This window comes from Phocoena sinus, chromosome 7, assembly GCF_008692025.1.
Source record: "Phocoena sinus isolate mPhoSin1 chromosome 7, mPhoSin1.pri, whole genome shotgun sequence".
Classification (NCBI taxonomy): domain Eukaryota; kingdom Metazoa; phylum Chordata; class Mammalia; order Artiodactyla; family Phocoenidae; genus Phocoena; species Phocoena sinus.
In genome coordinates, this window is record NC_045769.1 from 72,558,598 (window position 1) to 72,577,341 (window position 18,744).

Sequence of the window (18,744 nt, forward strand, 5' to 3'; positions counted from 1 at the left end):
TCTAGTAAGCCAGATCAAGTCTACTCTATTTTCAAATATTTGAAAATAGCCATCATGTTCTCTTTTAGCAAGTCTTCTCATCCCTTGGCCTCTTTCTCTAGAATGTTCTTGTTGGTTAGCATGTATTTTGAGAATATCTTCTATGGAAGGGACCCTATTATATGCATGGGTGTCTGGAGAATGCAATAGATATGACAGACAAAATCCTGCCCCTGAGGATGTTGTGGTCTGGGGGCAGGGGCATGCCTCCATATATATGTAACACAAATACAATATCAGGTACTCTGTTCCAAGCTCTGGAAATCTGAAGTCTCAATGAAACACTTACCTGAATCTCAGAGAAAATCCAGAACTACTTTTTGAGGAAAATCCTGGCCTTCCCCACAAGTTTCCTTTAGGACCCTCCCCTAAGAAGGTTAATATGTAACATCTATCAAATTATTCATCTCCAGCATCTACAAAAATGACCTCAAAGGTGGGAATATCTCCCAGTGTGTGTCTCATGAAGTACTCCAGGGGAAATAGGGGGATTTTGTGGTCAAATATGTTGGCACAACAAGGCACGATCTTGGAAATTTGCCATATACTTTAGCATTGTAAAGGCTTCTAGAAGGAAGCAATTTCTTTGACTGCAAAACCCTTTTTTTTTTTTTGAGACCACTTACCAACATCCCATGGAACTGCTAGTCCCTGCAGGAAATGCTGGCCTGAGACCATGCTTCCCAAATCTGGCTGATTCTCACACTCACTTGGGAGACTTTCTCACACAGTGCCCTCTGGTCTCACGCCAGAGCCGCTGAGTCAGATTCTCTGAGGCTGAAGAAAAGTTCAAGAAGCTTCCTTGTTGATTGGTTTGCTAGTCTGGTGTGGGGCCTCAGATCCAAGGGAGATGTGATCGTCTCCACTGTTCTAAGTTGTAACTTGGCTTCATGACTTCAGCCCCTTGCAAAACATCCTTTCATACTTGCATATTGTGAGGTTTGCTATATGAAACACATGAAAACTGCTTCCAAGTTTGCTGTAACATCAAATTTCATTATAACACTTGTATTTATATAAATTCTCACACTTGGAATGTCAAGAATTTAGTGAATTTAGTGTCAAGTATCTATCAAATTATTGATCTTCGGCACTTAATCACGAAAGCTATATAACGTATGTTTTACTTTTTGTCCAGACTGCCAGGGACTTCAGTCAAATCTCATGCTTAGTTATACCAAATAAACCAATTCTCATAGTTAGCATACATGCTTCTTCTCCTTCTTATGGCGCTGCTTTTCTATTTTATTATATTCATATTATATTAATTAAAGTTTCATAATTTTTAGGAAAATGATGAAGAGAAAATAAATACCAGTTCATCGTTTAGGAGCCAATATACAGCAGGGAAAATGTAAAATTCTGAATTCAATGAGGAAAGGAATAAAAAGCTCTCAAGGCAGGGAGAGTGACGTGAGTTTTCAGCCTGGCCATTAAGATTAACATGCCTGGTTTAACCTTAAGGCAGCATTCTCACCTTCCCACAACCTTAAATGTAAGTTATTATCATGGCAGTGACCAATGCACCTCAGTGATTCTGACCTTTTTTAGTCACATTTTACTTTCATTTGTATTGTTCAGGCAAAGGAGCTCAAATATCTGAGAAGGGGATGCTTCAGAACAGGCTTGCTTCTGTGCACCAAGGAAAATAAAGCATCTGTCATGACTTCTGAACCTTTTAAATCTTTAATTCTTCAAAATTATTCTCAGAAATTATCTTAGATGATTCGTTGTATAATTAGGCTTTATTGCTTGATTTATTGAGTGCTCTCTGGTTTGACGCATTCGTCCTCAGCCTAATAGGAGGGAAGATGGTTCTCTGTGGGGCTTCTCACCAAGTCTAACCAGTGGTGACGGCTGAAGTTAATCTACGGTGCCTCAGACTGATTTGCTGTGGAATTATTTACATTGGGACATTTAAAAAAAACCAAAAAAACAAATCTGCTGTGTACCTTTTATTAAATGGGGTGGTGGTGATTAACCTTCAGAGAATACATGAACATTTGACAAAAGAACAACAAATTAAAAAAGTAAAGTAGTATAAATAGTATAGTAAATTAGCAAATAAATAGTCCTCTAGGGAAAAGATATTCCAAAAGTTCTTACCAACTTGCTTTCATGTGTTCTTGTCTTAATTGAAAGATATTGCCATTCCTAATGAACATGCGAAAGCCACGTTCTCAATACGGGCTGACTGTTCCCCCAACTGCCCATCACCAATGAGCACACCATACAAACCAAGAGAAATGGGAAGTGAGATTAATCTTCTCTCAGTTCATTTTATAGCTCAGGTTTTGCTTACAGGAAATGTACAATAAATGCTTGCTGACTTGACCAGTTTTGCCAGTAGCATCAGCTGTTCCCTACACAACTAAATACTTTAAAATATTTCTTGAACATTTTACATAATGTTGCGAATTCAATGGGAAGATCCAAGTTTTTGTTTCCTCTCTTCATAGGACAGAAGAAAGGCAGTTCTGGATTGGATTTAACAAAAGAAACCCACTGAATGCTGGCTCTTGGGAGTGGTCTGATGGAACTCCTGTAAGTCTTTCCAAGCTAGAGAAAAGAAAATGAATTCAAAGCAGATGGTCCTGGAACCACTTGGTAAACCAACCAAGAGAACCTGGAAAGAATGACCATCTTCCCCATGACCCAAACCTAAATCAAAAACCGCACCAGACCTTGGTACCAAAAGAGTTATTTCAGCAAGGTCTTGAGAAACCTTTGCTAGCCAGATAGTTCTAAAGCCAGCTATAAGATCTCATCCCAAAAAGGAATCAAATTCTCTGAAAAAGCCCCCCAAACCATCTCCCATGTGAAGAATCTCCAGCAGAGAAGCAACTGCTCTCTAAAATAATACCAGGCTTCCTTTGCACCACCCCCCCCACACACACCTCTGCTGCATAGCACCCGATTGTGTGAGTGTGGGACCCTTGTCTGTGTCACAGTGAAAAGAAACATTTTCAGTTTCTCTCACTCTAAAAGAACAGAAATGCCAGCCTTAGAAACAGCTCCTCCTTCCCAGACAAAGCAAGTTATTTGGAAGGGGAAAAAAAGACTTGCTTTTCATTCAGCCTCATGTGTAAAAAAACCTCTATGAAGGAAAGAGGGAACTCACAATTACGTTTTGGGTTTTTTTTTTTCAGGTGCAATGAGGATTTCTCAGATTTTCCTCATAATAGGGAAAAAAAGAGTAGCAGTAGCCCAGATTAAAATGAGATCCGTCTGAAGGCACATGCAAAATCAAGTTATTCAGTTTCACCTGTGAACTGGGGTTAGCAACAGCCTGCAGTGAGCATTTAATGCAGCTCCTGTTCATTGAGCCCTAATTATGTGCTCAGAACACATAATTGTGGAATTATGGCATTCCACAATTATGAAAACACAGGTTTACGATGCTGAGTGCACTCCTGCATGATCTCATTTCATCCTTAGGGTGATTCAATACAGTGGGTATTAAAATGATTAAAGAGTTTGCCTAAAATAATACATGAGAGACAGTATTTGTACACAGGTTGTCTGCCTCCAAAGCCACAATATCATAATGTCTCCTCGGTGGCAAAACAGCGGCAGCCAAACTTTGAAATAGTAAGATCAATAGAGAAAAGGGATCTATCTCTAGGCCTGCTACATAGATGGTGTTCAAATCTGTAGCAAGGAAGGGGTTTGCGGAAAAGCTACATGCTTATAGTGGGAACAAAAATAGTAAGAGTGTGCTAGTTTAAAAAAATAACGATTCTACCCCAGTACTGCTTCTTTGAAAAGGGCATCAGGACCAGAGAACAGGAAGAGATCTTAGAGATCACCCAGCCCCACCCAACTGTTTTGCTGATGAAGAAACCAAGGCCCAGAGAGTGGAAGGGGCATAGCAGGGTGGACCTACCCCATAAATGGCAGCCACCACATGGCACAGTTGGGTGGTTAACATTAATACGGCACTTGGAGAATAAAATGTGGTACATAGAGGTTGAGAATGCGTTTTAGTAAAACAAACAAAAACTCATCAGTAATAGGAGAGGAATAGACAATTTGGTTCAGAATCAATGAGATTAAGCGATGAAGCAGTGGACTGAGTCCCTTGCCACTTCCCTCTGGACAAAATAAATATCAAACTCATGCCATTCTCTGAATCTGAGCTTATATATATTTAAGTTAGATGAAGTGTTGCATGACCGTGTAGATGTTTGAGGAGTATAAATTGTTTCAAAACCCTCTTTTTTTCAAATTTTGTACCTCAGTTTTACTCATGGTCCATCCACTCTTCTCTCAAGTAGTCATCAAATCATTGAGAAGGTTGAATCTCTAGTCAATACCCCGTTACGTGATCATTCCTGGAAAACATTGGATAGTTTCCTGATTAAAGCTAGGGTTGACTTAGAAGTCAGTGATTAGAGACTAAAAGCCTAGTATTTATGCAAAAGAATCTACATCAAAGGTGAGACTCGATTCTGAAGGATCCTTGAGCCTCTAAACAGTTTACCCAGGATCCCAGGGCTAGCCTAATCTTGCCAGTGAGAAAAGAGTGCAAGTTCATCTGACTTGTTCCTTCCAGAGAAAAGAGTAGAATGCCTCTTAAAGAAAGGGAAAAAAAAAGGCATCTTCAGGAAAAAAATGATAAAGCTTTGATTAGCTTGCTTTTCACAAATGTGGAACCACCTTTAACTGGCATCATAACCTACTTCCTCCAGAAGTCTATCGTGATTTATTTACAGGGATGCCTTTTTGATCTTTTGAAACTTTTTGCGGGGGATCATTATTAAGGAATAATGAACTTCATCTGCTGCAGGTTGTCTCTTCATTTTTAGACAATAATTATTTTGGAGAAGATGCAAGAAACTGTGCTGTTTATAAGGCGAATAAAACGTTGCTACCCTCATACTGTGGTTCCAAACGTGAATGGATATGCAAAATCCCAAGAGGTAAAAATATTAATAAGATCTTTACTATTTGTTTGCTTTCTAATAATCTATAGCATTTTCCCAAGTGAACAGTTACAGAGGTCTAAAATTTAAGCACCCTGGAGCACAGTACCAACAGCCTTCGTGATGAACCAAATTGTACTCTTTTAGCAAATAACGTATCATGGGGGAATGAGAAAAGGTGACACCAGTGCAGTACACTAACTTAGTAGGAAATGAAAATAACTGCCTATGTTGTGGAATACTGTATTTTGCAAGTACAACCTGGAAGAAATGTCACTGTGACATTACAAGCAAACAAAATTACTTATCAAATGAGTAAGTGAAAGCACCTGGCACAGTGTGACACACAGTAGGCTCTCAACAAGTATTCACATCCTTTTCTCTTTAACCAGAGGTCTCTCTTGAGCTTCCTCTTCAAGTATGAGAACTTACCACTTTCCAAACAACACCTGGTTCTTAAATGATCTTTTAAAAAGCAAAGTCCAAAATATTGTGTTTAGACCTGAAGTAATTCAGAGATAGTACACCTGTAAGTAAAGTTCACTCAAACCGGTTTGCTTTCACTCTGCAGATGTGAGACCCAAGATTCCACCCTGGTACCAGTATGGTAAGAACTATCCTGGCAGTTCTTGAATTTCTAATTCTGTGCTGTTTTGTAGCATTACTGTGTTATTACGTAGCTCCAATCGAGTTTCTCTTTTCTTGTGTCAATTGAGAACTAATTTTTTCAAATTAACAAATCCATCATTAATAAATAATCAAACTAATAAATGTCACTAAATATTACTGAAGACATATCATAGCTTAACTCCATTTTCATGACACATGATTTAAAAATATGTATCTATCCCAGACTTTTGAATATACGTGAATGTTTCTTATATGAAATAGACCAAGGAAAATAAGTAAATTGTATACTTATTTATGTGTGGGAGTGGGTGTATACACACACATTTTCTTAATGCTGAGTGACCAAATTACACATTTGGGGTCAATCACAGTATACCCTGTTTAAGTCTGTATTACATTGCTCAATAATTGTTGCCTCACCTGTGTTGCTTATTTTTCTTTCAGATGCACCCTGGCTCTTTTATCAGGATGCAGAGTACCTTTTTCATACCTCTGCCACGGAATGGTCCTCCTTTGAGTTTGTCTGTGGCTGGCTGCGCAGTGATATTCTCACTATTCATTCTGCACGTGAACAAGAATTCATCCACGGCAAAATAAGAGCGGTACTTAAATATGATTAAATATGAGAAACTCAGAGCTTAACTCCTTCTTCTGTCCTTGAGGGATTTTGTTTTTATATTACTTCAGACATTTATCTGTTTCATTAAAAGTCTTAGATTTTTAAGAACTGTTTTTCTTCCTGTCACAGAGATTTAGAGCAAATATTGGAAACACAGGTTTACGATGCTGGTCAGTCATTTCACTTCTCCTCATGCTTTTTTAGCAACAAAGGATGAGTAAATAGTATTTTATTGTTTTTGTGAGGTTCATTCCATCATTCAATGCATATTTATTGAGTCTACTCTTCTAGGGGCTGAGGCTCTATCAGTGATTAAAATAGACCAAAATTCCTGCCCACCTGGAGTTTTTAGTCTAGTCTGGGAAGGAAGACTGTAATCAATATAAATAAATAGAATTACATAATATTTTAGAAAAAGATAAATGGATAAATGCCATGGAGGAAAATAAAGCACAAATGAGCGAGAAAGAGTACTGGGAGGTGCATGGCTGTTTTAATGTTTCAAATTTGACTTATAAGAGTACAATATTTTTTTAGACTCTATGCAGAAAATGGTAAGGAGTGGTTCTCCATTTCAACTTCAGATAGAGAAATCCTTTGAGAAGCTAGGCTTGTTAGAAAGCAGCATGCAAAATCCATTCAACAATGAATAGACTGCCAAGGAATAGTGTTGGTTTTCAGTGTATTTCTTCAGCAAGCATTTATTGAGCATTAGGTATGTCTCAGACATTGTGGTATTTGTCAAGGACACAAAAATAAAATACAGTCAGTGTCTTTAAAAAGCTGGAAATAACATGATGTAATAAGGGAAAAGGGAGCAGTATGTACAAATTACCAAGGGGGCACCAGGGAGGAAAAACCTCATTCCCAATTTTCCCTAGGAAATTGTTGAAGATAAGAAAGAGCCTTTTTTCTTTTCCCATAATTTAACATTAGTTCATGCTCTGCAGGAATCCTTGGTTGCTCTATCATCTTTTCCTATGCTTGCAAGTTGACTGTTAAAATGAAGCTCTGGATTAAAGCATCCTTGACTTGTAAGAGAAATGTCTCCCCTCACACCTCATTGGGCTTTCCTGGTTCTATAATTCTGTTTGATACACATACAGCCTGTGAAGTGCATGCAGGTTGGGACTACTACTGCATTTTGATGGAAAAGTCAAGAACCAGAGGAGTTAGGTGACAACTGCACGGCCTTACAGAGACTCAGTGGCAGACCAACCATGAGAACTGGATGTTCCCTGGTATTATTGGTTCATGCATTGTTTTACTTCTCTTCATCTCCTACAAATGGAACACTCAAGCCAAAACTGTAATATTGAGTATCAACAAATTACATATCATGACCTCGGAAAATACATTTGTTTCTTTAGCTAGACAGCAGACTCCTCACCCCTGGCAGCAATAACAAGAGATCATGTGAATGGCTAAAAACGAATCCATGGACATGCAAAGTGCACGTCCCAAGAGGAGCTGATATTTGGCCAATACTTACTGTAAGAGTGTCAAGCACGGCTAAGTACTAACATTTAATGGCATTTAATCTTTCTAAGAACTCTCTGTGGGAAGTTCTATCGTCAGCATAATTTACAGATGAAGAAGCTAAGACTCCAAAGAGGTGAAGGAACTTTGTTACACAGCAGCTAAGTAGTGGAATTTGGAAGTGATCTCAGGTCATCTGACTTACAAGGTCATTTTTAAAAACGGCCGCAGGCAGCAGAACAGCATATTCATTACATTAAAATGCTAGTTCTAAAATCCATCCAAAAAAAGGAAACCCTTGCTCATTGTTGGTGGGAAAGTAAGTTGGTGCAACCTCTACAGAAAATAGTATGGAGGTTCCTCAAAGAACTAAATCCAGCAGTTCCACTCCTGGGTATATATCTGAAAGAAAAATGAAAACACTAATTCGAAAAGATACATGCACCCCAATGTTCATAGCAGCACTATTTACAGTAGCCAGGACATGGAAGCAACCTAAATGCCCATCAACAGAGGAATGGATAAAGAAGATGTGGCACATATATACAATGGAATATCAGTCATAAAAAAGAATGAAATTTTGCCATTTGCAACACGTATATGGACCTAGAGGGTATCATGCTTCGTGAAATGTCAGACAGAGAAAGATAAATACTGTACGTTATCACTTATATGTGGAAGCTAAAAAACAAAACAAATGATTAATATAACGGAACAGAAACAAACTCACTGATACAGAAAACAAACTAGTGGTTATCAGTGGGGAGAGAAAAGGAGGACAAGATAGGGGTAGAGGATTAAGAGATATAACCTACTATGTATAAAATAAATAAGCTACAAGGATATACTGTACAGCATAGGGAAATATAGCCATTACTTTATAATAACTTTAAATGGGGTATAATCTATAAAAGTTTTGAATCACTATGTTATATAGCTGAAACTAATATAATATTGTAAAACAACTATACCTCAACTTTTTAAAATTAATAAATAAAATAAAATAAAATCCCTCCCCAAAAGATGGCTGTCAGCTATGTCTCAGATATGCACAGTAAAGGGCTTCTTTGATCGTTCCAGCAGAGCTTAGCTCTTTTAGGAACCTCTGCAGGTCTTCTCTCTTAACCTTTCCCTTAATTCACTCTCCCAGTCTTTGGTTGTTGGGAAGTCAGTGGAAATGGCAGAGTTAATATCTCCCATTGAAGGGAAGAGTAAAACCCACAGGCTTAGACATTTGAAAAGGCATAGCCATTGCCATGATCTAGTTGAGGACTAGATCTAGTGATCTCAAACCAGACAAACCTTGTAGTGTCTTATATGGCAACATTATTACCAAACCTATGACCATATTAATAAAGAATGCCCTGTCAGTATTATGGGTGAGTGGCTGACTGATCTAACACAGAAGAAAATCATCATAGGGAATGTGCAGACCAAGAATGGAGCAAGAAAGCCAAATGGGAAGGGTATCGACTTAGAAAAAAGAATGCTGTACATTTCGAAAGCAGTTCTTCCTCCTGCTTAGTTTATAGCAGTTAGGCAATGTTTGTTGGTGGTAGCGGTGGTATTTACGGTGACCATTTACATTTCTTAACTAAAAAATCCCATGTCTAAGAACATCTGGCTGGAATGAGTCAGTCCAGAAGTCCTGGATGAGGAACTAAATATGTAGAGGTCATACCACTCGTTCTTGTGGCATGCCCATCCTATAGTTACAGGAAGAATAAGAATTAAATAATTAAATATTTTTAAAGTTACATATGTATTGTATAGCTCCTCTAAGAAGAGTAGTAACTCAGAAATGTGAAAGACAAAGACAACATTCAGTTGGGGAGTAGAAGAACTAATTATTGAAAAAGAAAACTGGATGCATTTTAAAAAATCTGAAGCAGAATTTTTTTAACAGAATATTTCCAGCTTGGAAAAGTGATGAGTCAGAATTTCCTCTTTGACTAACAGAAGACCACAAGGCATGATGCGAGGGAATTTCTGAGTACTAGTTTTTTGAGCACTTTAGGCGTTGTTTGACATGAACTAACATTTTTATGCTGTGTTGTACAATATTTGCATTTCAAAATTGCAATTTACTCTTACTTTTAAAATTTTATTTCAAAATATTTCTAACAAAAATATATCAAATCTATTAGTCATCCTCAAAAATCTGGTGTTTTAAATCCTTAAAATAACTTGGTTTTGCTATTTTTATGGAAACATTTTAAGAGATGACAGGTTGTTCTTCCTTATACTGCTTAGTAGATTAATATATTGGCTATTGCTGTGGGTTATTTCTTTTTGGTGTGTTCTTCCATATGATGCTATCTATAATGACTGCTTTTCTGTAACAAAACATAATTGATACTATGAGGTACACGGTTGTATCACATTTTTTATACAAAAGAATACTAATGTCTTCTATTGTTGCGGTTTCATACTTAAACTGAAATTTACAACATCTATTTTTCACATTGGATTTTTCACTTTGGGTGTCTCTATCTTGTCCTATGAGTTTCTGTTCCATATCACAACAGGTTGTGATGTGCCCTGTGGAGGATTACCGTGCTATAATCGAGGTAGTAATAAATATGCCACTTAAGATGCAGTAGTTATACTTCCTCTGTGGAAGGAAGTTATACTTCCTCTGTGGAAGTAGTTATACTTCCTCTTTAGAGGTCCTTAATTGGGGCAGTGAACAATCGGGCCATGATTTCCACTCTTGTTGCACGTAAGACCTCTTTAGATTGAATGAAATTGTGGTTCTTCCACTGATTTCAAAGCCAGTCTCCATGGACCCATTCCAAAATCTGACAATAGGAGTCTAAATTCAGCATGTAAGAACACGTCCGTGAAACAACAACTCAGGGATCCAAAATTCTAGTTGCTCCATCTTGCATTATTTTCAAGTTGCTGATATGGCAGACAGCCACACTGATTAAGGAGTAAAAATACCTGTGTATAAATTAGAATGTTAGAGAGCTATTAGGTTCTGTTGTGTGATGAGCAGAAATTCACATGAAAAATATTTGTATATCTTAAAATGCATTCCCAAGTCTTTACAGAAGAAATGAAAGTGTAAATTGAAGTGTACAGTGCCTTCAAATTAACAGGATTTTAGCATAAAAAGTTAAGTTACATTTCACACACAGCACACACCCAATAAAGAATATTGATTTAAAGACCTTAGAGAAATCCTTAAGGCCTGTTCTTCTTTTATAGTTAAAGAAGGAATTTCAATTTCCTGGGTCATAGGTCCAGTATTACATCTGCTCTAATGTGCGTATGCATGTGCATGCCTACGGTGTTTCAAGTTTATTCTTTATTGTGCTGGGATCTATGTAATAAATAATGGTGTAAACTCATAAAATATATAAAGGATAATTTTCTAGTTGTCAAACACTGGAAATACTGTAGTATTATTTTGTCCTATAATGCAGTTTCCATTTGAATGGGGAGGGTGCTAATACTTAGTTTAAAAACTTACCAATCAGACTAGTGCCTAAAATACAAATTATTTTTACTATTGAGATCTTTGTGCCTCGAACTGTTTTTCAAGTAGGTGGCATGTATAGTAAACTTCTATAAATCACTGAGGGCATAAACCACTAAATTTTTAGTCAAAAAAGGAATCCACATTCTATTTTACTTTACAATATTACTTTTTAAATTCCTTTTATGAGAGTTAGAGAATTTACTTTTAAATATATATAGGAAACATTGTGACAAAGTTATGGCATGTTGTATGAAATCAAAATAATTTTCAATATTTGATTCCAATTTTCTTACATAATGAGGAGGGAGTAGTTTAGAATAATGAAGTTTCAGGTCTTCTCAAGATGCTAGGCCTTAGTGTACTCTTCTTTAGATAATTGGGTAAAATACTGAAGAATAGAAAGCTATTGACAGTGACCCCATTAATCTTAATAGTGAAAAGGGAAAAAAAGTAGGATAAATTCTGACATTCTCTCTCTCTTTTTTAAATAGCTATCAAAGTATGGTGTAAACTGGTGGATTGGACTTCGGGAAGAAAGAGTCAATGATGAATTTCGGTATGGACATTGATTAATTTGCATTTAACTTTGTTTAACAGGTTTTTATTTGCAGAATGATTGGACTATATCTTAATGGTTAACTTGTTGAATAGGAGATTGGTTTAAGATGGTGCAGCAGAAGGATATGCTCTCACTCCCTCTTTCGAGAACACCAGAATCAGAAAAAACTGCTGAACAAACAAGTTCTGGAGAGGGTGTGGAGAAAGAGAACCCTCTTGCACTGTTGGTGGGAATGTAAATTGATACAGCCACTGTGGAGAACAGTAGAAGGTTCCTTAAAAAACGAAAAATAGAATTACCATATGACCCAGCAATCCCACTATTGGGCATATACCCTGAGACAGCCATAATCCAAAAAGACACATTCACCCCAATGTTCATTGCAGCACTATTGACAATATCCAGGTCATGGAAGCAACCTAAATGCCCATCAATTGACAAATGGATAAAGGAAATGTGGTACATATATAGAATGGAATATTACTCAGCCATAGAAAGGAATGAAATTGGGTCATTTTTAGAGACGTGCATGGACCTAGAGACTGTCATACAGAGTGAAGTAAGTCAGAAAGAGAAAAACAAATATCGTATATTAATGCATATATGTGGAACCTAGAAAATGGTACAGGTGAATCGGTTTCCAGGGCAGAAATAAAGACACAGATGTAGAGAACAAACGTATGGACACCAAGGCGGGGAAACGGCAGCGGTGGTGGTGGTGGTGGTAGTATGATGAATTGGGAGATTGGGATTGACATGTTCACACTGATGTGTATAAAATGGATGACTAATAAGAACCTGCTGTATAAAAATAAAATTAAAATTTTAAAAATTTGTTGAAAAGCCTTCAAACCTTATCTTTAACTTACAAATTTTCATTTCCCTAACCACAGATGTGAATTTATTTTTAATTTAATAAAATATTATGCCTTCAGTCCATATCCCAGAACTCCAAAAATGGTGTTGGAGATTGAACGTGCAGAATGAGAGAAGACCTTTAATTTTTTGATTTTCCTGCAGCTGGAGAGATGGATCCCCAGTAATATACCAGAACTGGGACAAAGGAAAAGAAGAATCCATGATTAATCAGAGCCAGAGATGTGGCTTCATTTCATCCATAACAGGTTATTTTGTTCATCCACTTTTGGGTTTATAATACAAACATAATTTTCAGAAGACTTTAAGTCTCCTTTTCATTGCATTAGTTCAGTGAGAAGGTTTTGTTTGGTTATTTTGGTTTTCAACTGAGTGTGTTTAATTTTATAAGTCTTAAGGATGACCATTCCTACAATTTATGCCATGCATTCATGTTCTTGAAAATAATTTACATCCAGGTAAGTCCTTCCTCTTGAACCAAAACTACCAAAAATGGGCCCACTGAAATGGGTTAAAAATTGCCTGACAAATACTATTCTCTACGAAATTTCAACATGGGCCCATTTTAAAAAATCTCTTTGTAGGATCCAGTTTATAATTGGTCAGAACTTTAACCTCTGAAATTTACTTTCATTTTCCCATTTAAGAAAAATTTTCATTGAATTCAGTGTTCTTGTTTTAACACCAGGCATTAATTGCTACCTGCCTTAGAACACCAATTCTCTGCCAGTTGGATTTAGAAGTACGTGCACATTTAAGATGGGTTTTTAAATTCTATTCATCAATACAGTGTTATTGGGGTTGATTGTCCACTCATATCCATCCCGCTGTTTCTATCCAATAAAAGGTAATGATGTCCCTGACTCTAACAGATTCTCCCAAGTCAGGAGAGGGATAAACATGGAAAGCAATCTCTGATGTAAGGGCAGCTGCAGAGAAAGTTAAGAGAGGAAAAACCATGTTGTTAATCAGCTCGCTTTTGCCAGCAGGTGTCACAACAGCCTACAGAAAGGCTATTTGTGATTCTGGAAGAATGGCAGCTAATCGGCATTGAAAATAGCATTCCGGCCCCTCCTTCAGAATGCCAATATCTTTTTGGCTTATACCCCTCACACTAGAAAACTGAATCTGCCCTTGCAATTTACATGCATCCTTGCCCTATTCTGGAATTTGTAACTTGAATGCTAATGAAATGCATTCTATAAACCTTTACTCTGAAAATACAGCTCTTCTAATTAAAAGAACATTTTCCAAGAGACTGAGGACTTTGGGCTATATTCCTGAGGGCATGTCTCTAAATGTGTGTGTTTTGTTTAAGGGTCAGGGTTCAGAAGTGCTTCTTCCTTAGAAATTCCTGACTTATTTTTTCTAAATTATTATATTTTTAATAATTATAAAGTAGAAATTATCATCTATTGTTTTAGAATTTTTTTATCTTGAGGTTGAATACTTTAAGTCAAAAATAATACTCTACAAAGTATTCTTTGGCTAACCAAGTCAAATATTCTTAAAACTTTCATCAGTTTTGTGATTGCAATCGCAGTATTTGTTTAGATTTTTTTTTTCTTTTGCATTTGCAAACCTTCTACATTCTTAAATTAGAATTACTGATTTGGCACCTTGCCCAGTTAGCTCTTGTCACTAGAGAATTCTATGATTAGTAGTTAAATTTAGTTCAATTTCTAGATTTAACAAAGTCTGGTAAACCACAGCAGTCATAAAAAAACAGTGACCACTAGAGAATGCCTACAAAGAGTCACCATTGTTTCTGGTCATTTCTAACCATTTTCTCTTCCAGGACTCTGGGCTAGTGAAGAGTGTTCAGTTTCTATGCCTAGCATCTGTAAGCGAAAAAAGTTTTGGATCATAGAGAAAGAGAAAGATACACCAAAAAAACATGGAACATGTCCCAAAGGATGGTTATATTTTGACTATAAGGTAAACTTGTTTTCAAAAAGTTGCTTTTGTTTCTCTTTTGTAGGTTTTAATTTTAGAAAGTAATCAAAAAGCAGGTGTGGCTTTGAAAAACTACGAGCTGTCCATTGGACCTGGAATTTTTTTGTCACAATTTTCAAGAGATTTGAGAAGTTTTCTATTTAGGGGCAGATCTCTTGAAATTAAAAGGTTTTGTCAAAAACAGCCTTGACACCACCCTTCATATGTATACTCAGTTTTTGCTACTGACATTGTCATTCATTGCACTGTATGACTGTTTCATTAGGTGGGATGCGGGTGCGTGCACATGTGTGTGGGCGTGTGTGTGCGTGTGGGCATGTGTGTGGGGGTGGGCATGTGTATCTAGGCCCTGTTCCCAAATGAGCTGTCAGCTCCAGAGGGCCCAGACTGTGTCTTCTTCTTTTGTGTCTTCCCTGCCTGGAGCCCTCATAGAGCTCTATCCGCCTTGTCAACTGCCTGACTAATAACGTAGCTCCGTCAACTTTGTCTTGAGCCTCATATAGCTGGCACTTCCATGCAGAATTGGATTTTTTTCCTAAATGGCCAGTGGGGATACTGTAAACTAGATTTATTATTTCTGATACTGTCTCCAATTAAGGCTGAGACTTCCCCTCTACTCCTTATGTTTTAAAATAAAATAACTTTATAAGCCTTAGGTGGAAGTAATTAAAATGTATCTCAAATTATAAATGTTTAACTCTTTGATAATTAAAAACTCAAACTGTGTTATAATTTCATATGCTAATATGAAATTGCCCCTCCATCATGGACAATTTTCAGTCTATGTGTTTAGTTACATTGGTAGGGCATTGCCTCCCTTGTGATCTTCCTCTCATTGTTAATTTGTGAAATGGGGCCGTCTGGACTTAATACACATTTATTGAGCACCCACTACATATTTGGCACTGATATTTTTAACTGTGGTAATATTCACATAATATAGAATTTACCATCTTGACCGTTTTTAAATGTATAGTGCAGTAGTGTTAAGTATAATCACACTGCTGTGCAATGACTCTGCAAACGTTTTTCATCTTGTAAAACCGAAACTCTAAACCCATTAAACAACAACCCCTCATTCTCCCTCCCCACAGCCCCTGGCAACCACTATTCTACTTTGTCTCTATTAATTTGACTACTTCGGACACCACATGTAAGTGGAATCATACAGTACTTGTCCTTTTGTAACTGGCTTATTTCACTTAGCACAGTGTCCTCCAGGCTCACCCATGTTGTAGCATGAGTCAGAATTTTCTTCCTTTTTAAGACTGAATAGTATTCCATTATATGTACATAACACATTTTGTTTTTCCATTTATCCATTGATGGACACTTGGGTTTCTTCTACCATGTAGCTGTTTCTGCTGGCAATTTCATACATATATAATGAATATATATATATAATGAATATATGTATAATGAATATATATATAATATATATATAATGAATATATATATAATGAATATATATATATATTTCTTGTTTTATTGAATTTTTAAAATACACAGAATTGTCATCCCATCTGACCTATGAGAAGACTGAGTCTAATAAAATTGTGTGTCTTTTCTGAAACTTACAGCAAATAAGTGTCAGGCTGAGAATCAACCTTAAGTTTTTTGACCCTGAGTCTTGTCCCTTTCCTACAGCTGCCACTTCATATAAGAACTTAAGAATTACCAATCACCTTAGCCCTATGACACAATCAGTCCGGGGGCACTGTGAAATATTTTCTAAAATAATATAGTCATTCTCTAAAGTGTTATATAGTATTGAGACACACTATTTTTAATAGTTGATACCTTCAGTCTGCTTCTTATTTTCTCAAACCATAAACTCTTTCTACCAGTTGTAAATTATTTATACATTTCAATATGACAAACGTAGCAAATATTCAATAGAACTTGAGTATAACTAAGGTTTTTATTAAAACCTTTGACAATTAGCTTTTTATTGTGGTAAAATATGCATAACATAAAATATGCCATTTAAACCATTTACAAGTATACAATTCAGTGGCATTAATTACATTCACAATGTTATTCAACTATCACTTCTATTTCCAAAACTTATCATCATCCCAGACAGAAACTCTGTAATTGGTTAAGCAATAGCTCTCTATTCCCCATCCGCTCTAGCCCACAGTAAGCTCTAATCTATTTTCCATCTCTATGAATTTGCCTATTCTAGATAATTCATATAAATGAACTCATACAATATTTTCCTTTTGTGGCTGGCTTATTTCACTTAGCATAATGTTTTCAAGGTTTACCCATGTTATAGTATGTATCAGAACTTCATTCCTTTTTATGACTGAATAATATTCCATGCCACATTTTGTTTACCCATTCATCTGTTGATGGACTTTGGTTATTTCCACTTTTTAGCTATTGTGAATAAATCGGCTATGAACATTGGCACACAAGTATCTGTTGGAGTCTCTGCTTTCACTTCTTTGGGGTATATACCTAGGAGTGGAATTGCTATATCATATGCTAATTCTATGTTTAACTTTTTGAAGAACGAGCAAACTGTTTTCCACAGTGGCTGAACCATTTTACAATCCTGTCAACAGTGTATGCTAGCAATTTTTCCTCATCCTTGACAACACTTGTTTTTTTTTTTTTTTTTTTGACAACACTTGTTATTACCTGTCTTTTTGACTGCTGCCAACACTAGAGTCTAGTGTTATCTCACTAGATTTGGTTTTGATTTGCATTTCCCTAATGACTAATGATGTTGAGCATCTTCTCATGTGCTTATTTGACCATTTATATATAGTCTTTGGAAAAATGTCTATTCGACTCCTTTGCCCACTTTTTTATTTGGGTTATTTGTCTTTTTGTTATTGAATTGTAGGAGCTCTTTATATAAAACGCTTATCAGATATATGTTTTGTAGGTATTTTCTCTCATTCTTTAGGTTGTCTTTTTACTTTATTGATAATGTCCTTTGGTGCACAAAAGTTTTTAATTTTAATGAAGTTCAATTTCTCTAATTTTTCTTCTGTTGCTCATGCTTTTGGTGTCATATCTAAAAATATGTTGCTAAATCCAAGTTCACAAATATTTACCTCATGTTTTCTTCTAAGAGCTTTATGGTTTTAGCTCTTATATTTAGGTTTTGATCCATTTTTAGTTAATTCTTGTATCTGACAGTTTTTCACAACTATTAAAACAAGTGCATCCCATGTATAAAAAAGAATATTTTAAGGAAATTCATGACAAGTCATACCCTTGGCATTAGAGAAATAATTCTTAGAAACTTACAATGGTTGCTTTTGGTTTACCCTTGGCCATTGTCCTTTCCTTAAACTTTCTTATCTACATAGCTTAGCTATATTCCATGTTTCCTCCTGTGTAAACATGGGGAGTATGTACACATATGGGCATGATAATGGTGATGGTGCAGCAGACCCAGGGCAAAAGAACAAGTGAACGCTTCCTTTGAAAGAATAAGAAGGGGCATGAGTAAAGCACAGACACACACGAGAGGAGAAGGGCTTTCTGAGGCTAACTATGGAGCAGGATTAAAACAGCCTCATGTAGCTCAGAGGGTCTTTTTAATTTTTATTGATAACTAGTAGCTAGATCAGTGGTTCACAGCCCTGATCAAATATTTAGAATCACCAGGTGAGCTTTCTAAAAATATCAAGGTGCAGGTGACATCCCAAAGATTCTGATTTAATTGATCTGCATGGGATCCAGGCATCAGTATTTTTTAAGAGCTCCCTTGGTTATTCTAACGTGCAGCCAATAATTGCCCAGCAATGCAACAGTTACACAACTTAGTCTTCTAATCATTCAGAGGATTTGATTACTAAGGATAGGGTCACAGCAGGCTTCATGAGAGGGTGACCTTTTACAGAGTGAGATTTCAGGGTCCCCAAGTGTGTCTCCCCACCCACAGTGCTCTCCCCTGCATATTAATGGCTAAAATCCCACCACTGGAGTCTCATGCCTTTGCCTTAACACTTTCCATTACGTTTTTTAAGGGAAATATTTCTGAGATGGCCTCATCTGTCACCTACACTTTGGGATAAGTGGGTTTATCAGATCATTAGAAAAGGTGGGAATAGGAGGGTTAATAGTTGAGAGGAGTGGAAAGCCCAGTGGGCATAGTTCTGACTAACAGAAAAAAGCTACAGAAGGAGAACTGGGAGATAGCAACGACAGA

General features: G+C 36.6%; 1 protein-coding gene across 4 annotated transcripts in view; it reads left to right on the forward strand.

Annotated features, from left to right (window-relative positions):
* Positions 1 to 18,744, forward strand: part of PLA2R1 (phospholipase A2 receptor 1) — a 110,751-nt gene that overhangs the window by 71,774 nt on the left and 20,233 nt on the right. For all 4 annotated transcript variants that reach the window (XM_032636871.1, XM_032636870.1, XM_032636873.1 and 1 more), the window contains 7 exons: positions 2,499 to 2,583; positions 4,829 to 4,961; positions 5,536 to 5,571; positions 6,039 to 6,196; positions 11,671 to 11,735; positions 12,759 to 12,862; positions 14,413 to 14,552. In XM_032636871.1, the coding sequence (XP_032492762.1) occupies positions 2,499 to 2,583; positions 4,829 to 4,961; positions 5,536 to 5,571; positions 6,039 to 6,196; positions 11,671 to 11,735; positions 12,759 to 12,862; positions 14,413 to 14,552 (721 nt within the window). The remainder of the gene's footprint in view (positions 1 to 2,498; positions 2,584 to 4,828; positions 4,962 to 5,535; positions 5,572 to 6,038; positions 6,197 to 11,670; positions 11,736 to 12,758; positions 12,863 to 14,412; positions 14,553 to 18,744) is intronic.